The 25,765-nt window shown below is 40.3% G+C and overlaps 1 protein-coding gene across 2 annotated transcripts in view; it reads left to right on the top strand.

The window, feature by feature from the left end:
• The window catches only part of CHD6 (chromodomain helicase DNA binding protein 6), a 173,705-nt gene that overhangs the window by 59,717 nt on the left and 88,223 nt on the right, over positions 1–25,765 (top strand). For both annotated transcript variants that reach the window (XM_054573731.1, XM_054573730.1), the window contains 5 exons: positions 13,474–13,621; positions 15,416–15,565; positions 23,652–23,714; positions 24,544–24,602; positions 25,345–25,462. In XM_054573731.1, coding sequence (XP_054429706.1) covers positions 13,474–13,621; positions 15,416–15,565; positions 23,652–23,714; positions 24,544–24,602; positions 25,345–25,462 — 538 coding nt within the window. The remainder of the gene's footprint in view (positions 1–13,473; positions 13,622–15,415; positions 15,566–23,651; positions 23,715–24,543; positions 24,603–25,344; positions 25,463–25,765) is intronic.

The following is a 25,765-nucleotide window of genomic DNA, read 5'->3' on the forward strand; positions in this document are numbered from 1 at the left end:
TGGTAATTAAGCCTTGTTTTTTGAGCTATTTGATTTATTCTCTCGCAGATTGGCTTAAGTACGTGTTCTGATGTGAGCATGTACTTGATTGGTCCTGGATAATGCTCAGTGGTTACAAATGGTTCACAGAACGCTTGGATTATTGTAGTTGCTCTACAGACTTAAGGGCTTCCAGTCCTTTCCTCCTTCAGTCCATCTTGCTAGCTGCCACTTGGCTAATCTTTCTAAGCACTGCTTTTTAAAAACTTACATTCATAGTTGGTGGTGTAAATCAAACCCCATCTTTCCCTCTCTTCATTCATACCAGTTGGGAAATAATCAATAGAGATGGAGATGCAATTATCAGTTTTATTATTGGTAAACTGGATAGAAGAACTTTCATTGGCCTGTGGCTGAATCAGGCTTCTTGTAAGTCACTCCTTCAGTTGAGTTTATCTGCCAGAGCAGAGAGGATGCTGGGCCATGTGTGCTTCATTCCTTTTTCCAGTCTCACTGGTCTGTTAGGTCCCCAGTCAGAAAAGTGAGAGGAGTCTGAAGCAGGGCAGGAAATATGTTTCTAATATGGTTCCCTCCTTGGAAGTTAGACGTGATTTTCTCATGTAAACATGGAGACAGGGGAATGGGGATTCCCTCTAATAGTTTATACCTGCTTGGAAATCTCTGATTGTTCCTGTTACCCCTAGGGAAAAATCTGGACTCCTTTCTCTGCTATTTAAACCCTTTGGGCCCTGGCTGTTGTGGCCCAGTGGATGGAGCGCCAGCCTGCAAAAGAAAGGATCACTGGTTCGATTCCCAGTCAGGGCGCGTGCCTGGGTTGCAGTTCTACTCCCTAGTAGGGGGCGCATGAGAGGCAACCGCACATGGATGTTTCTTTCCCTTTCTTCCTCCCTTCCACTCTATCTGAAAAATAAATAAATAAAATCTTTTTAAAAATAAATAAATGAATACACCCTTTAGAGTCTGACCTCTCCTTACCTTCTTGCCTCTGACAGCAAACCTCGCCAGCTAGATACTTGAGCCATTTCTCCTTTGGGTTGCTCTTGATCTTTGTCCCAACATTATGCCCTTTGTCCTTCTCCCAGTATCCCAAGCTCTCTCCATTCTTCAGCTCTCAGTGCAAGTCCTAGTTCCTCCACAGAGCTTCCTCCAAACCAGTGTGCTCACGCATCCCTTTTGATCTTCCATAGCACTTGTAGCCTCACTTTGCAGTGTCAACCAGAGACTTCTACTAGACTAAGGGAGACCTAGTCCAGCCCTGTTGTACTGAAGCCAAGGAAACGGAGAGGCATGGAGCAATGACTTGTTTACAAGTGTCATAAACTCAGACCTCCTGATTCCCAGTCTTGTATACTTTCCTCTGCAATAGGCCACCTCTCACTCATACACTGTTGTTTCCTGTATGCATTTGTCTCCTCAACAAAAGTTAAGTCCCTGAGGTCAGGGCCACCATGCTTTTTGTTTTTTATGTCTCTGGGAGGTCGGTTACCAGAGAGGTTTGTCAGGTTATTAGCTACATGGAAGCATAAAATTTATTTTATATAAATATACTTAATTTATCTGTGATATAAAATTTAATTTATATATAGAATATATTTACATATTATATGATTTATATATTACCATGCATTTTATAAATACATGATTTATTTTATTAGAACAAATGGATAGGGAGCTCTTTTTCCTGAAAATAAGACCAGTATAAGATACCATATAGTAACTTCCATAGTTAAGTAACAATAAGTGGTATCTCTATTTCATAATTAGAGAAATGAAAATCTTAAAAGTAACGTGTCCAAGGCACAAAGCTAAGGAACCGTCACAGTCAGGATTTGACTCCTGACTGCAAAACCTACTTTTTTCTCCTACAGCTTTGTGCCTCTTTATACGTTGCTAGGGAGGGTCAGGAATGGAAAATGGTGGGGAGATTCCAGTGTCAGAGAAATTGTTTTTTATTTGTAGCATATGGCCCACCTTCTATACAATTTCCATTTGCACACCCCCTTAGTTTTCTCTTAAGGACTAAGGGGTTCAGACTTTTTCCTGTGCAGTTTCTCTTTGCTTTTGGGGCAGCGACTAGATAATTGAACATGTCTCCACTTTTAAACAGGTGATAGATGGAGCCTAACACATTTTCCTATTTAAGAATGATATTAATAGTGACAAATATTCATTTACTGCTTAGGGGATAAAAGTCCAAAATGCCCAGGTAGGAGAAACCTTATTTAAAAGTACTCTTCTTTTTCTTTCAAATTACCTTGGAGTGTGAACTTAGTTCCATTTCTTTATTATGTTAAACTTAAGTAAGAAAGCTCCTCCAGGGAGCCAAGGTGGGCTCTTTATTGTTTCCCTGATTCTGAAATTTAAAAGTTCACTTAGCATAGCTTATTTGCTTTTACATGTTTTTACCTTTTCCCAAAGAAGATGGAGCCACCAGCATAAGCTATACACAGGTATACATATGTGTATGTGTAGAAAGATATACATAGAACTACATACATATATATAGGAGATATATATATAGATATATCTGTATATATCTATATATATAGGCACGCATGCCTTTGTAGCTGTATGGGCGGGGCAGAAAGGTAGGCAGGTCTTGGGCCATGTGGGGTCATGTAATAATGATAAGGGCTTTGAGAAAATGCTTTAGTATTAGAAAAGTACTGTGCCAGTTTCTCAGGGAAGCCAAATTTTTACCGATTGAGAAAAATTTCTCTCAGTGGGGAACATTACGTGCTATAACAGATATTGTCTTCAACAACAGTTTTTGGATCAGATACTTCTAGGTGCCCGTGAATTGCATATTTCTCTTTCTTGAAATAGCTTTAGTAAAAGTCACCTTTATTTCATTAAAGCACGACTCTGTGAGCAGGAAAGACAACCCATTCCAAGGTGTGTGAGGCATCTTGTGCTCTTGACCCTGTATCTAGGGAGCACCTGAGGAGTAGTTTGACAGCTCTATAGGCTGTACTCTCTTAAATCAGGAGCTGAGCATTGGACTGGACTCAAGGTTGCTTTTGTAAGCGAGAGTCTTGAGTATTGGTGTTCACATTGTTGGCTAAAGGCAGAACATAAGCTTTGGAGTTTCCACACATGTCAGAATAGTTTACATTCTCTCTTGAAAGTCACGAAATTAGTCAGTGTGCTGGCCTAGTTGGAGGTCTGTCTACTTGGATCTCTGATTCTTGGGCTTCTCTGTGTCTAAGGAATCACCTGGACAGCTTCTTTGGAAAGTAGATGCCCTGACCACATGCATATTAGGTCTGAGGTGGAGCCTGGAAACATGCAGTTACAAAAGTCTGCCAGATGTTTAGAGTGTAGCTGGTTCTCAGACTGTCCTTTGAGAAACAGATGAAAGATCCCTGGGACAATGGAGCATATTTATGTTTTCATGTTTAACATCAACTAGGAATGAAAAGCCAAAAAGAGGAGAAGTGAATGGTGTAATTAGTTAACCCTGTGAAACAATAAGAAATATATGTATCGGCTTCTGTCCCCAGTTCTGGCACAAAGCTCCTGAAATCCTTATCAATTCTGAAGTGATAAGAATGCAAGGAGCATCTCTTGTTCTGATATATGTCTCTGACCCTGTCCCTTTTACAAGGTTCCTAAAATGCTTGTAATTTCCTAAGTCATAAGAGCATTAAGAACATCTGTTCTAATGAGGTGATTCTGGGCAGGTTCCTGGTGGCTCCTGGATGGGGGCTGTTCAAAGACCAAGCTATGATTGGAAGCTTGGTTTCAGCCCTCCTCCCTCCCCCCATCCTTCAGAGAGGGAAGAAGGGCTAGAAATAGTTAATAATTGATCATGCCTATGTGATGAAGCCTCCATGAAATCCCAATAGTAGGGAGTTGGGAGAGCTTTCAGGTTGGTGAACATGTTAGCATACCAGGAGGGTGATGCAGCCCAGCTCCACAAGGAAAGAAGCTCCTGTGCGTGGGACCCCTGTAGACCTCCCCCTGTATAAGACATCCATCTGACTATTCATCTGTATCCTTGATCTTATCCTTTAACAAACTGATGCACGTTTCCCTGAGTTATGTGAGCCGCTCTCCCAAAGTTATTGAGCCTAGGGAGGGTATCATTAAAATTTCTAATTTATAGCTGGTTGATCAGAAGCATGGGTGACAAGCTTGGCTTGTGAGTGGTGTTTGAAGTGGGGTTGGGGCAAGCCTTAACTTGTGGAACCTGAGGCCATCTCTACGTGGATAGTGTCAGAATTGAGTTAAATGCTAGTGTCCGAGAACTGCTTGTTGTCTGGGGGAAACCTCCATATGTTCAGTGACCAGAGGTGTCAGAAGTCAGTTGTTTTGTGAGAATAGTACAGGAGACTCACAGGAGACAAACACAGTAAGAACTGGGTTTTTCCCTCCACAGGAAGGTGGAAAACTGAGTTTTTTCCAATACAAGCACAAATTCCTGTGCCTCAGATTTTTACTCACATTTGCTTTCGTTTGTCAACTCAGAGCAGATTTTTCTTCCAAATCCAGTAAGTTTAGTAACATCCTGGAAGAAAGGCTTTCCCCTTTCTGAATTTCCTCGTTGATGGTTGCTTCTAGAAAGTTAAGCCTCCGACCTTCTGATTATATAACTGTCTGAGCTGTGAGTCAGCTGATAACGGTGATGCAGGAGGAGTCGAAGTCCATCAGCTCAGCCCTGCCTCCCTGTCTGAAGGTCAGTCAGCGGTCTTTGTCTAGAGTGCAGGTCTTTATTGAGGTGGTTTTAGGCTCCTGGGCATCTGTTGACCAGATTCTTTCTGTTGGGAGACTTGTTTTTACATTCTAAGCATTTATTAAAAGACAAGTTTATTAAAAGACAACGTATAGAGTCCTGTGCTTTGAACCCACTGGGCTTTATGTTGAGTAGGAAAGGAATCTAAATGATAGTGGCAGAGGCCCACCTCGGAGGCTTCGCATTCAGTCTCCACCCCTGGTTTTCTAAGAGCGCCTGGAGTGCTTACTCTAACCCCCAGAGCTTTCTAAATTAGGGCCTGGTATATGGTGGATTTTTACCTTATCTGTAAGGAAACAGTTCCTGAGTAATAATGTTTGATTTGTTTATCCAGTACATTTTTAGTACCTCCTGTGTGCCTTGCTTTGTTTGCGGGTGTTTTTGTCAGCAGTGAGGTAGTGAAGGGAGGAAGGTTGTCACAGAAGCATCATCTATGGGCCCCACCTTTGAGGAGCTTTCAGGAGTTGGAGAAACAGCCTTGCAAGTTTTCAAATTTAAAAAAAAAGCATCAGCCAAAGATACAAGGGAACGAAAGAACCTAGTGTAGTAGCGTGCAGCATAGCTGAAGGGATATTTACAGGGTGAGGGCGTTTCAGTCCTGGTCCAGGGAGTCCCTTGGAAGAGGTGAGTATTGAGCCATGTATTAGAGGGGTTAATACATGAGAAAAGGCAAATCAGAAGACCAAAATACATTTAAATAAACATTCGTTGGGGAGCATTTTTAGTTTTATGGTGACAGACAGCTTACTTTTATTTTCCCTTCACCAAATCTTAGTGAAATGACCGGGAGAACAGAGGGGAATACATTTTCCTAAGATGAGCGTGTTAGTGAAATTTCAGGACGAGGAAGGCCAGTGGGATCAGCCGGTGGATGAATGCTGTGGAGGGCGTCCCCGCTCAGAGCACAAGCAGGAGCTGTGTTTGTAGCAGAGGTGCAAGTGCTCCCTCCTCACAGTGGCCCTGGCAGCCTTGGAGAAGAGCGGGAGGCAGGCCAGAAGTGGAGGTGGCTGATGAAGGGACTGTCTGCACAGTGGCTGTGTGGCTTGTCAGCCCCAGGCTGAAGTCAGGCAGTTCCTGGAGTGACATTGAGCAGTTTGCTCTAGGGGAGGATCTAGGGCTCCAAGTGGAGGTTGACATCCACAGGAAGGGAACCTAGGGACACCAGCTTCTCTGCCTTTCCCTGCCCTAACCCAAAAACGGGGAGAGAGGGACAGCCACCTGTGTATGCAGTGCCGAGTCCCAGCTGGGTCTCCTGTTCAGGGGTGAGGCTCGTTGGAGAAAGCGACTTATTAGGCAGCAGAGAGCCTCACCAGCCACCTGCATTGTGAACCTCATTCATTTTAAACAGGAACAGTCCACCAAAGATCAGGAGATTGTGGAAGAAAACAAGTGGCAGAGAGGAGTAGAAAGAGGAATGAGCAGAAGGGCTGTCTTTAGAAGAAGCAAGTCAAGGAGCAGAACTTACGAAAGATTTGAAGTTAGAATCCTGATTCAAGATGAAACAGTCTGCAAAACAGGAATGCATTATGAAAAAGGAACAGTCAGGAAACAGGAAAAAATTAATGAAAATTTAAAACACGGCTGCCTTGACTACAAAAAATCAACAAAAGTATAGAAGTAGAGGAAGGAGTGGGGAGATAAATAAGATCTAAATCCACTAACTTTCATATCAGGATGTCAGTAGCTTTTGCTTAATGTGGATAAATAAAAAACTAGAAATGTGAACATATTTGGAGTTAGGGAGGTATCAGCAAGTGAAGGGCGATTCTGTCTGGAAAGTGGGATTTGGTGCCAGTAGGGATAACTTGTCTGTTTCATTTGAAACCTTTATATTTTTTGAATTTTTATTTTCATTTGCTTTTATCACTTTTAATAACATTTGTTAAAACTCTGCTTTTTCATCTTATAAGTACCTAAAGTTTTTGCTGCAATTTTTTTTTTACTAGGATAATATCATAAACTTTATAATCCTTGTTTTGATGTTTTTAAGGGGACTGAGTACAGGGAAATTTGGTTCTCATTTCGTCTACAGCTGACAACCTGCACCAAAACAATTAGGGTTTTTGTTTGTTTTGGTTTCTTGTTTTTCTTTCTTTTTTCTTTTCCTTTTTCTTTTTTCTTTTTCTTTTTTTTTTTTTTTTGCATTTTCAAACTTTAACCAGTATCTTTAAAATCTGTGCTACCCAACTCAGTTCTCCAAATATACAGTATAGGGTGAACTAATATGGACATTAAATAAAAGTTGAATTAAGTGTGCAAATGAACTCTTTGGGGGCAGTAGCCACATTTTCAGTATTGCATTCCTGGGAAGAGGGTCAGAGCCTGTGGCGAGGCCTGGACTGGAAGAGTCTGGGAAGCGCTGTTCCTAGAGCGGAGCTGTGGCTCTCAGGCTGCGCTCCCCAGGCGTGTGCTTGTCTATGAAGGCAGTGATTGGTATCATGAACTACTTTCAGTCATTCTGAATTTGGGAATTATGGCAGCTCACTGTGGCAGTAGTAACTGATTGTTTCCTGCTAAGACTTTGATGGACATGTTATAAGATTTAATTTTAAAATGGGAAGATGAGTGTTTTTGAAATAATGCAGTTTGTTTAATAAATATTTTCAATGCCTGGAATCCATGGAGGCACAGTAATAAAAAATTCATTGTAATAGAGTGTTCTGACACATGCACAGACCTATCTTCTCATACTCAGATCCAACACCTGGTTTCTACCTTTCAATTCCAACGAAGAAGCCCAGAGGTTGGGAACTGGAGATAGGGGGAGAAGTTTGGGAAAGTCCGTCTATCTAGTGCTTTCATACCATTATGTAATTTCTCATTTGGAAGTAAAAAAAAGTACTTAATTACCTAATAAAAACTGCAGAAGATCTTGGTTGATGAAGCTATGTAGAAGACAGGAGGAGAGGCTAATAAACTGCTGTTGGTCATACCTGATAATGGTCCTGCTTGGAGGGTATAGTTTATATATTGGAAGTTTCTCAGATGTCATAAATATATGCTTTCTTTAAAGTGTATGTATGTTTTATTATAAAATCAAATTTGATTGTTCCAAAAGAAAAATACTTAGAGTCTAAAAAAATCTTGTCTGCCACTTTATTCTGTCCTGCATGTGAGTTGTTTCTAACGCTGAAAGCTAGAAAAGAGAATTATATAAAGAAGATTGCTTTGATCCTGCATCAGGTGCCATTAAGTGGTAAGGGTATTAGGCCTATGTTGTATTCAGAACTCTCTTGGTTACAAGTGACATAAACCCAACTGGAATCAAGTTAAAAAAATAAAATAAAATAAGGAGGTTTCCCCGCTTAAGGACTGAGGACCGGGAGTTACAGTCGAGGATCCCCCCAGAGTTCCTCATCGTAGTCCTTCCCTGCGCCCCTCTGTGTGTTGCTCCATCCTTTGCAGCTGCTTTTTTCCTCAGGGCTGCATTATGGCTGCCTGCAGCTTGAGAACCTAGGGGGAACAAGATTTATTTTCCTGCCCACTTCTGCCAAAACCTTAACTTTTTTTTTTTTTTAAAGAAGGACTCCCAGGTTGGCCCGACTGAGTCATTGTCCATCCCTGGACCAGTCACTGTGGTAAAAGGAATAGGATACCGTAGCCCAGCCTGACATTCTGCCCTCTCTTGTAGTCTAGGGAATTAGTATTGGTTATCAGAGAAAAGGTGCTGAACGTACACAGTATCCATTTCAGCTGTGGAATAGGTATATATCAGAATAAATTATATGGTTTTTTTCTGACTCATTTGATAACAGGTTACGTATATTAAGCCTTTTTGTCCCTAAATACTATAGTGTGCTTTTCCTGAGAGTAAGGTCATTTTCTTATAGAACCGTTGTGTAGTTGCTGTTTTTGTTCTCTTGCTGCTAATAAGCAATCTGTGGGGAGATAATTTGCGATCATGCAATACCTTGCTCCTCTTCAAATTGTTGTTCCTGGATTTAGCATTCCTTGGTGATTCTGGATTGTATTTATGTTTTCTGCAGTAGTTACAAAGTGATTTCCTAACTTCACTGCTTCCTCTACATTTACCATTTGGATTCTACAGTAAGCAAGAGCTCTCTCTCTTGTTCCTCATTTATTCACTTTGTCTCTGTTACTGGTATGGATTCCTATTGTTTTCAACAACTTATAATTCATTACTGTTTTAGATATAGCAAAATGTTTCAAATCTACCTTTTATATTTTCCCTGCCTTAGCCTTGGAATCAGCCATTTCTCTGGGGAACTTTGGTATTAGAAACCAAGACCTGTGGGGTGTGCATATTGCTAACTCTGATGCATCTTTCCTTTTTTGGTTCTTTCAGTTGTCAAAGTTGGCAGGGTGGGGAATATACCCACTCATTTTATATATACTTATATATACACACACCTATATGCACACTCACAGTATATTCATGATATGTGTGTGCATGTTTATATGCACCTGTTAACACATACATTTACTTTAGAAAACATGAGTTCACATTATGCCTTCAACTTAGATTCTTCCCACAATCTTGTCCTGGCCTTACAACATTTCATATTTACATCTTCCCTCTTCCTCAGTGACAGCCCTAGCTCCCAGTGTCAACACATTTACACATGTGCTTAGTGCTGGGCACATCTAAAGTGATTTCAGACTTGTTTTATCTATGTGTCTACCAAAGAGAGGCCAGGATTTGTTTGCTGTTCTCCCTACTTCTCCCAAAAGCTGAGAGTATTTAGTCAAATACTGTATCATAAATTAGGTATTTTCCCCCTCCATTCAATGTGATTATGTTATTTGTTTGAAAGACAATTTGTTTATTTCAAGTTGTTTTCATCTTAGTTTTTTAAAAAGTATTTGTAATATGCTTCCAAAAGTCAAATTCATGTAAAAAGACATACTCAGAGAAGGGCCACTCCCTTTCTGTATCCCTTCCACCCCATTCTCTCCACCTGTCCCTGTGGATAATCACTGTGTTCTGGTTTATCTTTCCTGAGTTTCCTGTAGTAATATGAATAGACATATGCATGTTTTCTTATTTTCTCTTTATTCTTCCACAGAAAGTCACATACTTTTTTGCATTTTTCATTTTTTATTTAATATTATCTTAGAAATCATTCTGTATCAGTTCGTAGAATTCTTTCTTAATTGTTTTTATGGCTGTATAGTACTCTGTGGTATGTATCCTAATTTGTTCAATCACATATGTTTGGACATTTAGGTAGTTTTCATTATTTTACAATCACCAAATAATGCTGCAGGGAATAACCTCATGTATATATAGATTAATATTTTGGGGGTTGTCTTTGGGGTATATTTCTATAAATGGAATCGCTAAATCAAAATGTATATGCATACATAGTTTTGTTACTAATTATTTGGCCAGTATTTTTGAAAAACCTGGAGTTTGAAGGATCAAACAAGCATTCATGGACCAAATCCGCCTATGGGCATAGCAATTTAGAGGTTAAAATATCTTCATTTGATAAAAGCCTAAGGTTTCAGAACTTATTCCAAAAAGGGAAAAAAAACATGTTTTATCTAGTCATGAAGGGTGAATTCAGGTGATATTTTCCTGATGTCCAATTTGAAAATCCCATTTATAAGCTTACATGGAATTTTTTCTTCCTGACATTTGTCTTTATCAGAAGAGCTCCAAGAAGAATTTTTGGAACTCAAAATTAATTTTGTTGCCAAAAGTAACCTCCAGAAAATCACTTTGAAGATTTCCCAGGTGGAGTATCTTCTTATTTACCCCCAAATAAAGTAAGCAGTTCCTATTTCTTATTTTACTGACATACATTTGAGAAGGTGTTCCCTCGACACCACCCTTCCTCCCAGCCTTTAGCTAGAAAAACCTAGTCATGCCCCAGACTTGACTTTGGAAGTGTCTCATTATGGCTTCTTCCTACTTCCATTATTTAATGGGTTTCTGAAAACATGGAAGGCAAAAAGATATACAAATCTGGCAGTAAACTTTCATATTTTCAGGAGGTTCCATTCCTTAATTGTGGCTCGAGCTTGTTTAATATTGGGTATGATGTTTCACAGTGAAACACATATGTCTGGCATATGAAGATTAAACATATATGGTCAAAGCTTTCTAATATGATGAAGCTATATGTATTAGATAGATGGAATTGATTTCAAATGTTGTGAGGAAGGATTTTGGATTTTATGTTAAATTTACGGACTCTGAGCATATGATTATTATGGCGACTTTTAGTATATTAATCAGCTATCTTTAAATTTCTGTCCCAAATTAAAGCACAAGCCTGCTTTTGTTAAGATGTCCATTAAATCCATCAGTACCTGTAGATTTGTGAATTTGGGGTCATTGGAATGTTTTGTTGCTGATTTTTTTGGTCATTGTTTTGAGATTCAGACAATATTACAGGAAATTTGAAGTTTTTACATTTTTTACATTTATCAAAATGAAGCTGGGTTTAAAAAGGAGTCAGAAGACATGGCTCCTGACTGGTATGAGAGCAGCAGGCTGGGAGCGGGAGTCAGAGGAACTGAGTGCGGCCTCTGCGCTGCTGCTGACTTTTGGTCCTGTGCCGCTTTTGAACCTGTTTCGACATCTGTAATATGAGGCTCATCTGCTCTGGCTCCCTCACGGAGTCTTGATTTTAACAGGTAAATGAGACTCCAAACACAAGAGTGCTTTGTAGAATATAAATTGCTGTACAGCTTTCTTAGTGAGAAGCCATATAACATGAGGCTAATATTCCTGAGAAAATTTAGCAACCTTTGAAACTATTTTACCTGAGCTTCCAGCCCTGAACTGGTAAGTGGAAGAAGTTTTGCTTTTTTTCCCCTGCTTGAGAGTACAAGCCTCTTATTAAAATGTATAATCCTCTAAACTGGCAGGATCCCTTGAATTTCATTGCCTCCGGTTGGACCAAAATAATTTTCATAAAGAACTCTCTTGATTGATAGTCCAGCCAGTCTTCAGCCTGGTGGATGGAGGGTGGGCTCAGTTTGTGCTGACCTGATTGGGGATTCATGATGGGTGAGGAGTGCTCAAGAGCGGCAGGCTGATTAGTCACTGGCTGGTATTCCTGCCACAAGTCCGTCATGCTGGATTTCCCTTGTCCAAACACGGCCTTCGGTTTTCCTCTCCCCCCACGCCTCCCAGTAACTCACCTGATGAAAAGTACCAATAATTTTGGCTCTTCCTCATCCTCCACATTCTGTCTCTTGCCAAGAGTTACTGGTCCTACTTCAGCTGGATCTTTAAAATCATGTTCACCTTTGAGTTTTCTTGGATTATGTCTAGCTTAGGGCTTCATTTCCTCTACTGTGGGCATGCCGTCATAGCCTTTTCACACAGAAAACTTCCTAAAGGTCTAAACTTTCCTGGCTGATGTACCCCTGATTTCTTTCCAGTTCTGTCACTGAGTACTTCTGTTTACTTCTCTGTCACTGAGCCACATAGGCTGTCTTTTACTAAACGTGCCCTTAACACCATTCCATTCACCAAGAATGTCATGGTGGTTAAGTGCATGCCTGGGTTCAAGTCCTTTCTCTGCTGTTCCCTAGCCATGGTACCTTAGAAATCTAACTGAACCTCACAGTACCTGTTAATAAAATGAGAATAATAAGACTATTTGCCTTATATGGCGGTGGTGACGAGTAACGGAGGTAATCCAGGTAAAGGACTTAGAGAACTCTGCCTGCGTGTATTGTCATATAAGTATTAGCTATGATGATGATGAAGGGATGGTGATGGTTTTGATGATTCCTATCTTCTTTCTATCAAAATTCTATGTATATCCCCACTCAAATGTGTTTTCCCGTGTCTCCCCAATGATAAGTAATCTAATCCTATTGATGCATCCATCTATCTGTCTGTATTTAATAAGTATTTATCGAATACTTTACTATGTGTAAAGTATAAGACTGCTCACTGTGAGGGATATAAAACTTAAGTGTCCTCTAGGGAAAGTACAATATAAAATAGTCATTCAGTCAGCAAATGTTTATTGAGCAACTGCAGAGAATCCAAGCACATATGGTTCTGAACCTGGTGTCATAGTTTAATGACTAACTTTGGTGGCAGGTCAGAGTTTGAGTACCTTAAGCAAAGAACAGTTGAAGTGCTTTGGGAGTGTAGGAAAAAGATGCTGTCAACTGGGAGAGTCAGGAAAGGGTTTTTAGAGGAGATGGTACCATCTTAGCAGGATTGCAGGATGGATGTGCTTTGCCCATCTCCACCTCTCTCAGGAAGCGTTCATCTACTACTTTGGACTGTGGCTCTATGTGGTCTTTGGAATTTTCATAATTGTAACTTCCTCAAGGTCAGGGGCAGTGTTGTCTTCATTTTTGAACTTTTAGTACTCATTTCAAGTCTTATAGGTAGATCATTATCAATAGAGGATGATGACAGATTAGAGAGATGTCACTTCCTAAAAGGAGATTGAAATTTGAATGATTTTTAATATCTGCAAAGCAATTACATTTCCTAGAGAAGGCATTTATGTAGACTGAAAGTGGGGTTTTTGGTTGTGTTCATACTATTTTATTTCTTACACATTAATCATAGGCATAGTAGTCATGATAGGGGTATAAAAAGTGAATTGTGCATCAATCCATGTGGCTATTTCTTCCCATATTTTCGTATATTTCTGGGAATAAACTTGTGGATTCTCCATTAAAGCCTACCCTGGCCCACGATTTCCAGGATTTCATATCATAACTTTGATCACATGAGAAATCTTAGTTTTAAAAACTGCCCAACAGTTTTAATTCTGACTTTCTCCTTGTAGCAAGGAGCAAGGACCAACCCCAGTGGAGAAAAAGAAGAAAGGAAAAAGGAAAAGTGAAACCACAGTGGAGAGTTTAGAGCTGGAGCAGGGCCTGCCGAACGCATCCCTGCGGAGTCCTGAGGAATCCACTGAGTCTACAGACAGCCAGGTACAGCTGTGACCGGGAGCCCTGGTGGAGGTTACGGCTGCCAGGTGGGATCTTGCTGACGCTGATCCTGTCGCTCCTCTCTCCCTCCTTCAAGCCTGCATCCCTGTGCACAGATCTGGGCTGGACTTTCACTGTTGTGGGGGGTGAACACCAAAAGACCACAGGCCCTTTCCCTAGCATCCTGAACTTTAGTGTAGGATTATTAGTATGAATTAATCTGCCAGTTTTTTAGTGATGCTTGCTTCCTTCTTGGAAAGTAGCATATTCGGCAGAGGGAAAGTGAATGTGGAGAATGGAGCTGTGAGCCAAGCTAGGTAACACTCAGAGCCCTGTTTTGCCATGTAGTTAATGCATTTAGGACTCAAAGCTGGGCCAGACTTTGCACAAGGGCATTTTCATAATCTCAGATACTGGAAAAGCCAGGGCTATAATTATTATGCCAAAACAGGAAGGAAAGTTTGGCCAAACATGAATAAAGAGGAGTTGCCCACCTAAATGAGATTCCTAAAAATATGCTAAAGTATGTGTATCGCATTGGTAGGAATATTCTCCCTGGGTTGAAGCAACCTCTCTTGGACACGAGTTCTGATGTTTGAAAGTGCTCTTTCCTCTGATATCCACAGCAGTTTCATCTGGGTTGAGCTGCTGCAAGGGAACTGCTTAAAGTAAGACCAGTTCACTGCACCTTCAAATACCATCTGGACCCTCATAGATGTCTAGGTGATAGTCATTGTAGAAGGTGTCAGCTTCTGAAGTCATGGGGGTAATAAGTAGTAGTGTCTGGGTCAGAGCCAAGACCCCCCTCGCTGCCTGTAAATTTAGGCTTGTGGCTATTAGGTATCCTGATTGGCAGAGGAGAAAGCACCTGCGGGTTGATGGCAGTTGGCGGTGGGGGTTAAGTGTTTCTAGGATGGTAATCTGTAATGGGTTTGGGGAGCAGGTTTTTATGTAGAATCCCTCATGTAAAATTAAATGTTACAGAGGTGACATAGTAAAGAAGTGGTAGAAACACCGAGAGAGGCCCAGGAGATAACTTTTAAAAAATAAAGAAGGTGGGGCTTTGCTTTTGTTTTTGTTTTTTAAGGTTTAATTTGAGAGTGAGCTAGCTAGTGAATGGTTCCCAGTGTGTTTCTGCTGCTTGGATATGCTGTGTACATAGAGATGAACCATGTGTTTTTCTGTTGGGAGAAAAGCCACTGGGCTGCTTTGTTGCAGAATGTTGTCTGTAAAAGGTCATAAGCTTCTTAATTATAGATGAGTCCTCAGATGATGACTCATGAGTCTTGTTTTGTCACACTTAAGATGTCTGACTGTATTTCAAGGGGTATTATGAAATTAAATTGGTATTATTTAGTTTTTTAGGAGTTTTGTGGTAATTATTGTTAACTCAGGCAAAACCAAAATCAACTATCATACCATTTTCATAAAATCAGAGCTTCCAGCTATGCTAGAAGCTACCTCAAAGGTGACAGAGTTTACCTCCCATCTCTGTTTTACTGGAATTGGAACCAGTTCTAGAAAGGAGGTAAGAAGTCACTGTCATTGATGAATAAAACATCTCACTGGATTCTAAGACTGTGCCTTCTCAGTTCCCAGCAGCTTGGATCGCCTCCCTCCGTTAGGTCCCATTTTGAGTGAATTTAGTTTTTAAAGAGAAGTGTTTAAGGAAGATTCCTTTTGTAAAGTAAGAAAGGTCTCCTTTGCATGTTAGGGGTGTAGTTGAGGGTATTATTGTACAAACTTTTGCCTCTGACTCACAGAGCTTCTCTCTCTGACGGTGTGTTCATCCTGCAGAAACGACGGTCCGGACGGCAAGTGAAGCGCAGAAAATACAATGAGGACCTAGATTTCAAAGTGGTGGATGACGATGGGGAAACAATCGCTGTTCTTGGAGCTGGCCGAACGTCTGCCCTCTCAGCTTCTACCCTAGCTTGGCAGGCAGAGGTACAGCCTTTGGGTGGGGTGCTGGCCTGGTGATGGAGTTGTTCTGTGGTTGTTGGCTAAAGCTTAAGGTAGATCATTTAACTACTGCTTAAAACCTTCAGATGGCTTCCGCTTGCATTTAGAATAAAATTCAGACCCTTACTGTGTCAAGCAGGATCCTCTACCATTGCACTCTTTATTTCACCAAATAACATTTTTCACATAAACAACTTTACCTCATCTCTCCCATGACTCTTTAGCCAAAAGACTTGCCATGTTTTAATGCCTAAACGAGTAGTTCTTTCCCACCTGCTGACCTTTGTGTGTGTGGTTTCTTTTTCCTGGAATGCTCTTCACCACGTGCTTTTCATTTTACATGACTGGTTTGCCGTCTTTTAAAGTAGGTCCCTGCCCCTCAGCTTAGTGATTCTTTACTTCACTCCTTAGGGTTTCCTTCATAGCACTTACAACAACTTATAATTTGGATTAACGACTTCATTTTATTTGTATGTTTGTCTTTCTCCTGAGAATGGAGTAGTCGGATACATGGTAAATAGTTGTTCAGTGAATAAAATTACATGAACTAGTAATTACAGTTGGAACTTGGATTCTACAAATGTGCATTGAGAGTCCACTGCAAGGGGAGGTCCTGGGATACAAGGATGAGAATCAGGAGATGGTCCCTGCCTCCCAGGAGCTTTATATAGGAGAAGGAGCATATGGTTATCCTGCTATTATGCTAAGTGCAGTTCTGGAAGCATGTGCTCGATACTGTAGCGACACAGAAGGAGGTATGGTCCAGAAAGCAGGGCGGTCAGGGTTTTAGGAGGGGTGATTTCCAACATGAACTAAAGCCCCAGAGCCTGAGTGGTGCCGCAGGTTGTGGTATGACAGACAGGTGAGCTTGGCTGGATGTTGGGGTCTAATCTGAGGAGCAGTGGGAGTTGAGCCCTGACTGGTAGGAAAAGGCACATAATGCAGGTTCTTGGATGTCAGCTAAGGTATGTGGCCTGTATACTGTAGATCAGAGACGGGTAGGAGGTACTGATGGGTTCAAGTGGAGAAGCAGAATGGCCATATTCACATTTTAGGACTTCGCACTGGCAGCAGAATTGAGGAGGGAGAGGGCAGCATTAGGACCTGATGCGCAGATGCTAGAAAGGAAGAGCAGTGAATGTTGAAAAGGAGGAGGAGGCCTGTGCCAAGGAGCTTACCGAGAAGAAATAAGAATCGAAAGGAGAAGCAGGCTGAGCCTGCAGGAGGGGCATCATTGCCAGCAGCACATTCTGGGACACAGGCGCCTGTTGTTACAGAGTCACCGTCGCTGACTTGGCAGAATCCGCGGCTCTGTGTGCAGCAGCAGCAGCACAAGTACCTGTTCTTCCTCCTGGGCGCCAGCGTGGCTTACTGAGGCCGATAATACTTTATCTGTTTAAACCACTTCACCTCCAGCTTGAAGCATCTTTACATAATATCACATGTCCTTTCATTCTGTTGGCCTGAAAGGGAGCTAGGAGCAGCGGTCGTTGTCCCTTTTTTAACAATTGAAGAAACAGGCACAGGATGATCCAGGTCATAGTTATATAGTAGTGGTTGATTAGTAACTAGCACTAAGAGTTGATTTCAGGTCTCTGTGCTAAGGGTTATCCAACTGATGTATGTAAGACTTAATAGGAATAATAACTGATGTTTTGTCATTGCAGTACTTTTCGAGCAAATAGTCAAGAGTAGCCTTCTCAGACTGCCATGAGCTGATAGGATTATATCACTTTCTAATGGGTTTTCCTTCCTTGGAGATTTTATGGTTGGCTTGGTATTTTAAAAATTATAAGGGATTTTATTTTCTTCTACTAGCCATTTAACCTAAGTCATTAACCATATTTCAGTTGTTATGACTTCTCCCCTGGTACCCAAAAGGCAGAATTAGCTGATCTGACAGAAACAATTCAGGAAATTTTATGTATCTTAAGGCCCTTATTAGTCTCATAAGGATACAGCAAAGAGAGGGTCGTGTGTGTGTGTGTGTGTGTGTGTGTGTGTGTGTGTGTGTGTGTGTGAGAGAGAGAGAGAGAGAGAGAGAGAGAGAGAGCGCGCGCGCAAGAGAGAGAGAGAGAGAGTGTGTGTGTGTGTGTGTGTGTAAGTGTAAATACAAGATAGAATCTGAATTTGCATTAACCATGCCTCAAGTATTATTAATTACTAAATTTAAGCAGGAAAGAGGCCTGATAATGTGCTTTTGGTGCTGATATTCAGAAAAGCCACTGTACCACAGGCCTGGCCCAGCGTGCAGGGCAGAGCAGACAGCTTGTGAGGGGTTGAATGGGTTTCAAAATCAGTGTGCCATGGAGCCCTAGCTGCTGCAGACCCAAAACAGCTTCACTTTCATCTGTTGGGCTTCCTGGTGAGGTGTGAACAAAGATTTCCCAGGCTGATGTGAAGCTTGAAAGCCTTGGATCTCATCTTGGATTCCAGGCAATCTTTAAAGCAGTGGCACAGAAAATCAGTTGAAGTAGGTGAGGATTTTTTCCATCTTTCTCCAGAGGCCCTTTACAAGGCTGCCTGCTTGCTGGCTGGCTTTTGGTTGGAGCAGAGAAGGGTCTGGAATGGGCATAAAAAAGGCCCCGCTGGTACCTCTTTGCAGTTCTTTGCAGTGTCTTATCAGCATGCTCAGCCCACTTCTGTGACTGCTGGCCCCTGTCCCAGCCCCAAATTGCGATCTCAGCATTGGTTACCTAGTGGTGAGTTGCTAAAAACATCTTTACACATGATTCATTCTACCTCAAGACTGACAGGTTATTTCAGCCTGCTTTAGAGTCTAGAGGACTATCCCCTGTCTAAAAGCTGAGATTCAGGGGCTAAAAGTGTTTCCACCCTAACACTAACTCCTTGCTTTCCTACTCTTTGTGACACTGTGTTGGTGCCTGGAACACAGGCAACTTTCACCATTGTACTTTTATAATGTATAGATTTTTACAAGGTTGTCTCAGGTTTTGGCTCCTACAATTTGTGTGGTGTGTATGATTTTACCTTTTGGAACAAAAGGAGCTGAATTTGAATGAGGTTCAACTCCTGGTGCCCTCTTGTGCCTCACTGCTATGTCTTTGCAGACAGGTCCCTCTGCTTTGTCTGGTATTTTCCTGTGCCTGGTAGGCTGAGCTCAGTTATTACCTCCCCTAGGAAGCTCCGTACTCACTCCCCCTGAGCTGGGGATAAGTGTCCCTCTCCTGTGCTCCCACAGCTCTCTAATATGAATAATTCTCTCATTGTCCTTATTTTTTGTTTCCTTTTAAAGTATGAGCTACTTTAGGATGGGTCTTGTATCTTTTTTTCTTTTTTCTTCTATCAAGCATGATAGAGTTTTAATAAAGTAAAATTAATATTAACTCCCAGGAGCTATTCAGGCAGAAACTCATTTATTGCCCTTTTCCATCCTCTACTTTGTAGTATTAAAACTGTTGTATTAATATTTGCTATTCTCAAAGTCAAGAGTCAGCTGGAACCCCATGTCCTGTGTGTTCAGAGCCTGTGACTATTCTGATTTGTCAGTGCCTCTGAATATCACTTCCCCCTTTTTATTTAATTTTTTTAAAAAGATTTTATTTTTAGAGAGGGGAATGGAGGGAGGAAGATAGGGAAACATCAATGTGTGGTTGCCTCTTGTGTGCCCCCTAGTGGGGGCCTGGCCCGCAGGTCAAGTGTGTGCCCTGACTGGGAATCAAACCTGCCACCCTTTGCTTAGCAGTCTAGTGCTCAACCCACTGAACCACACCAGCCAGAGGAATATCACTCCCCTTCCCCCCCCCCCAGAAAAAATATTTAATTAATGAGTCTCTGACATGAACGTGAATTAATTAAAATGGTCTTCTTTGAAGGATAATTTGAGAAAATTCCAAGCAGTGGAGAACAGATGGTTGTTATGGAAGTGTGTTTGGTGAGCAGATTTAGTTTATATCTGTGTGTATCTGTATACACTGAGTGTTTATACACATACGATCATGCTTGTATGCACAATCTCTGTTTTATTCAGGAAAAAGGGGGAAAAGAAGTCTTGATTTCCTGGTTACCTTCCTATTTTGATGTAGGAGATATCAACCAGTAGATGCAACATCAGGTTACTCCCAAGTAGAAAAAATGCAAAAAAGGAAAACCATACCTAGGCACATATCTTAAACTGTAGGAAATCAAAGACTGAAAGAATTAGATAAACTAGAAAGAACTCTAGATAAAAACTGGCAGCTAATACTATATTAAGCTGTATATTATTGAATGTTTTCCCTTTGAATTTAGGAGTAAGGAAAAGATTCCACTGTTATCACTTATATTTAGAAATATTTTGGAAGTTCTGGCTACTGCAGTAAGGAAAAAGAAATAAAAATTTAAAGATGGGAAGGAAGAAGTAATTCTGTCACTAGTTGTAGATGACATGATTGTGTATAGCAAATTGAACAAAATTGACAAACCATTAGACTTAATAAATGTGAATTTAGCTAAATTGTTGGTTAGAAAGACAAATCTATTTTTATAAATTAACAAGATTAAATCAGGAAATGAAAATTGTAAAATGTTATTTATAATAACATCAATGGATTAGATACCCTGGAATAACTCTCAAAATATATACAAGCTCTCTATAGGAAAAACATTGCTGAAAAATTAAAGAAGACATAAATAAATGGAGCAATATGTGACATACATGTATTCATAATTGTTAAGATGTCTAGAATTCATTCCCAGTCAAAACCTAAGCAGCATGTATTTGGGTGGAAATTGATCATGGAAATGCAAAAGAACTAGAATATCCAAGGCAATCTTGAAAAAGAAGTTGGAAGACTTACTGCAATCCAGGCTTTGTAATGAAGCTACAATAGTGAAGTAAGGGTAGTGTTGTTATAGAACAAATAGACCAATGGAACAAAATAGATCTATGTTGCCCAGTATGGCTGCTACTAGCCATATGTGGCTATTAAGTACTTGAAATATGTCCAGTCCAAACTGAGATGTGCTGTCAGTGTAAAGTATACACTAAATTTTAAAGACTTTGTATGAAAAAAAGAATATAAAATATTTTATGAATAATTCAATATGATTACATATTGAAGTGATAATATTTTGGGTATATTGGTTTAAATAGACGATATTATTAAAATAAGTTCATCTGTTTATTTTTACTTTTTTAATGTGGCAACAAGAAAGTTTTGAATCACTTAATGTGGCTTAATGGGGGACCACGGTGGCAGGAAGTATTCCTTAAACAGGACATAAAAATAACCTAAGAAAAAAGGTCAATAAGGTAGATTACATAGAACTTTTGTTATCAAAGGACACATTTACAGACTGAAAAGACCCATAGATTGGTAGAAAATGTTTATAATATATATACCTGACAGAGAACTTTTATTTAGAAATACATAAAGAACTCTTGAAAATCAAAACAGGCAGTTTTAAAAATAGGCAAATGACTTGAATAGGAGCTTCGTAAAAACAATAGCTATATGGCCAATAAGCACATGAAAAGGTTTTCAGCATCCCCAGTTATCAAGGAAATGTGAATTAAAGAGATAATACTACACATTGACTAGAATTGTTAAAATTTTAAAGACTGACAATATCAGGTTAACTGAACCACCCATGCATTGCTGGTAGGTGTAATAATTGCTATAGTTACTTTGGGAAAAATTTTTGACAATATCCATTAAAACCAAACATATAACCAAACTCATTAGTCTAGCAGTTCCACTCTGTGTATGTATCCAGGGTAAATGAGTGGATTTATGTAACAAAAGACATACATAAACATTGGAAGCAACCCAAGTATTCCTCAGCAGTATACTAGATGAATAAATGGTGGTGTATTTATACAACAGAATACTACACAGTAATACAGAAGAATGAACCACATACTATATGATTTAATTTACATGAAGTTTAATAGTAGGGAAAACTAATTAATAGTGGTAGAAGTCTGAATAATAGTTACTTCTCATGAGGGCACAAGGGTCTTCCAGAATGTTAGAAATGCTATATAACTTGATCTGGGTGGTACTTACTCAAGTATGTATATGTAGAAATCTATCAATTATACACTTAAGGTCTCTGTATACTGTATGTAAAGCTTATGTTGGCATGTCTGGGCATTCCTTGATGATAAAGACTGTAGCTCATTTATTTCTGTCAGAGCAGTGCATAAACTTAAGGCATACTCATCGCATAGTATGGAAGAAAATTAGGAAGGAAGTATGAAGCTAGGAAGGAAATTGGTTAATTAGTCTAGTTTCTCTTAACCTAGCACTTGTTCCTTTGCTCACTTCCCACTTGCCATACAACGCTGTTTATTGGCTACAATTTTGGGGTAGTGATCTTTACTGCTCAAGAAAGGACACTGATCTTTGGCCCTTTGCTGTTGGCCATTCTGATAATGTAGGATAAGTCTGACTATATGGAGAAGGGGGAGACTTTTTAATTAAGTGATGCAGATTAAGAATAATAGCTGTCTCCAGTCTGTGGTCCTGGTGAGTTTGATGCTTTATTTCCTTATATATTTCCTTCTCTTTCTCTCTTCCACTTGTTATTTAGCATTCAACAAATATTTGTTGGTTACCCACTGTTACATGGCCTTTTTGAGGCATCTAGCTATATCAGTGAGTAAAACAAATAAGGATCTCTGCTCTCAAAAGGTTTATCTCAAATGGAAGAAGACAAGCAGGAGACAATAAACTGCCTCCTCCTTTCCTAACTTGTGCTAAAGAATCAAACAGAACAAATACTTAAACAGAAAAACAAAAGCTTTTTCCCTACCGTATGGTAGGCACAGTTCACCCATTTCTTGTTGAGCTGGGGGAAAAGACTTGTCATTTTGGATTAACTTCTGCATGGCACGTAGCACAATGCCATGTGTCTAGGGGAATGTAATAAATATTTGTAACCTTTGGGGGGGCATCTGTCAGTGCCTGCTGATTTTCATACTTCTTTTCTACCATCTGCCATCTGGCCTCCTTAATTTTTTTTTTTTTAACTATCACTTTTCAGAGAAAAACTTGATTTAAGATCCTAGAAAACATAATGTTTTCTGTGGTGGTATGACTTTGTGACAGTTGAGCCCTAGAATTGGTAGACTGAAGACAGCGATATGCAGAATAAACCATCCTTTTGAGAAGTTCTGATCAGGCACCCAAGTAGTTATTTTGAGAGTTGGGATTGTTGGGATGAACATTCTTTTTATATACAGTTCTAAGTCTCATATCATGATAAATAATAGATCTGGAAAGGTCATATAGTACATAGGAAAACTGAAATAAAACTACTTAAAGTACTAGAAAGAATGTTAAATGCAAGTGTGTTCTGACTCAATCTATCCTTTCTTCAAGTTTGTCATTTTTAATGCAGATTTTTTAAAAATCACGTACTCTGTAGAAAGAGATTTCCTGGAGATTAGAATCCTAGAAATGGTGTATCTAGGGAAGGAAAGGAAGGAATTAATTTATTTTCAGTTGGGATTTGTAGTCAAAAGTTGATCAGTGAAACAGCCATTTCCAGGTACAGAGGGGAAAGATGGTACAATTTAGAAGGGAGTAATTATACCTTCCATTTGCATCGTGCTTCCTCTCCAAAAATATTTTCATGTGCCATTATATCCTCCAAGTAACCCAGTGAGATAAGAATTTTTAACTCCTGTGTTAATAGATTTGGAAACCATGAGGTGTTCATTGACTTGCCCAAAGTTAATAGGTATTAGAATTGGGACCTTCTGATTCTAAAGCCCCCAGACTCTTTTATGTTACACCTTGCCGAAAACTGAGTCAATGTATAGGCAGTTTTGGCAGAGGATGAAAGTCCTAGGACCAATTTTAGTGTTGCTAACGGCAAATCTGAAGAGCAGAAGCACTTCTCAGCAAATGTGTATTGGGGGAGTAGGGGGGAAAAGGTTGTGCCCAGGAGGTAGAAGATTTTCTTCTTTTGATCACTCCATGGTCTGATAGGAGGGAGAGACCTCAGTAGTCAAAGGTGAACTTTTGGATGCAGTAGTACCTGTTGTTGTTTTCCTTAATAGAATTATTTCTTGGATTCTGTGGTGCCAGTGATTCTCTTTCTTTTTAACTTCCATCTCCAGGAGCCTCCAGAAGATGATGCAAACATCATCGAGAAAATCCTAGCATCTAAGACCGTCCAGGAGGTCAGTGGCTTTTATATCACTAGTACTGATTATACCCTCTATGGAGAGAGAATTTGGCTAGAGAACCTGGAACGGTCATTCCTGGCTGGAGTGAGAGCTGGCCATGAACATTGTCTGGCTAGTCAACACTTATTTTTACTCCCCATGAAAGATTTTAGGACATAAAATTTTTAAGTATTTGAGAGTGGCCCAAACTGATATTTTTTTCCTCCACTGTGATCCTAGCAAAAGATCTTTGTCACTTAGTTTCGTAGCCCACTGAAAGTCATCAGAGGACGAAGAAGAGAGATGGCAAAAAAGCCCTAATGAAAACATGGGTTCTTTTCTTTAGATGTCCCAGGGCCATTGTAGGGATCCTCTAGAGAAAGTTCCTAAGTGAAAGAGTATGCTGGTGCCAGTGAGAGCATAAATACTTAAGTATTTATGAACAAACCTTCCTTACTTTAAGAGTGAACACCACTGGTGTTTTAAGGTGGCAGCTGAGGGGCTCCAGAGATAGTACACGCTCTTACTTCTGCAGCAGACTCTCCTCCTGATAGGCCTCCGAGCCCTGGGCCAGTCTGCACTTACCCGCTCAACATGGTCTCAGCCTGGGCCTTGGAAGGACACGAGGAGGGTCATTTTTTCTTTTTTACCGTATCACTAGCTGTGTATTCAGCCTTGATAAACCTGCTCAATATCTGTCAGAAAAAGACCAAGCAAAATGAAAATATCCTCGAAAAATCTGTATTAAAACCAGGTAGAGGTGTTGATTTCTCTGTTTTCTTTTGGCATGTAAAGGTGATCTGCAGGGATCTGGGCTGATTAACTTCCTTGCTCTTGATTCCAGGTTCACCCAGGAGAACCCCCATTTGACTTGGAGCTATTCTACGTTAAGTATAGAAATTTGTACGTCTATTTAATGTATTATTTGTATTGCAGTTTTATATGAATAAAATTTCTTTTCCCTGTCACACTATCATCCATATTTTCCAAGAATGACCCCTAAAGCGTGACTCATGGATGTCAGTTGACTCAAATTCACCTTAGGTGGTAGTGCTCAACTTTGGCTGCACACAGAACCGCCCAGGAACTTTAAAACCATTGACGTCCTTGCTTCACTCAGGATCTTTTAACTCAGACCCCAGGAGCAGTCCCCAAAATTGGTGTGTTTTAAAACCTCCTGTGTGATTCTCATTTGCACCCAGGGTGGAGAACCACTGTTCTTATAGCTTATATACCTTTTCCCCCTCATTTTTTTCTAGTTCTCTGCTATATGCCCACTTGCACTAACGTGCATTACGCAGTCATTGGTTGATACTTGTATGTTCCTTGACAGGGGATCCAATCTGCAATCTTGGCCTATTGGGACGATGTTCTAACCAACTGAGCTACCTGCCTGGGCTCTGAGCCAATTTCTGTAGAAGCCACAGACTGCTCCATTGCTTGGAATTGCTGCATTGTTTCTTTTGTTTTTGTCCTTAAGGGCAAAGCCCTTCTAGGCCCAATCTCTAGCAGTTTTCACAACTGCTCAGTTGCTCCACTCAGTTGCTTCTTTTGGTTAAATGATTACCCTATTTATTGAAACACTTGAAAGCTTAGTGATTTGCTGATTATGTGCTTGTCTCACAATTTATGTGTTGTTGGATAGTTCCTACTTACACTGTAAATGGGCCACAATGGAAGAGCTCGAAAAGGATCCTCGTATCGCACAGAAGATCAAGCGATTTAGGAATAAACAAGCCCAGATGAAGCACATTTTTACTGAGGTGAAGCAATATTATACTGACTAATTTGACCACTACTTTTCTTGCAGTACTTCATAATGGGTGTAAGTTTCTTAAAATTGAAGTTTTGAGCAGATCTGTTGCTAAAGTGGAATGCTAAGTATGCACTAGATTTGTAACAAAACTTAAGCCAAAGAAAACAAATTATCCATGAAGGTATGAGAAGCAGATCTTCCAAACTGACAACCCATGAGTGTGCAGCTTGGTCAGAAGAACAGTAAAGAGCTAGGGCTGGAGGAATGTGCACACAGTTCTTTAACCGTTCCCCCCACCCCCGACCCCGCC

Source organism: Pteronotus mesoamericanus, unplaced genomic scaffold (genome assembly GCF_021234165.1).
Source record: "Pteronotus mesoamericanus isolate MK-2021 breed Mesoamerican mustached bat unplaced genomic scaffold, CSHL_Meso_final contig_25, whole genome shotgun sequence".
NCBI lineage: Eukaryota > Metazoa > Chordata > Mammalia > Chiroptera > Mormoopidae > Pteronotus > Pteronotus mesoamericanus.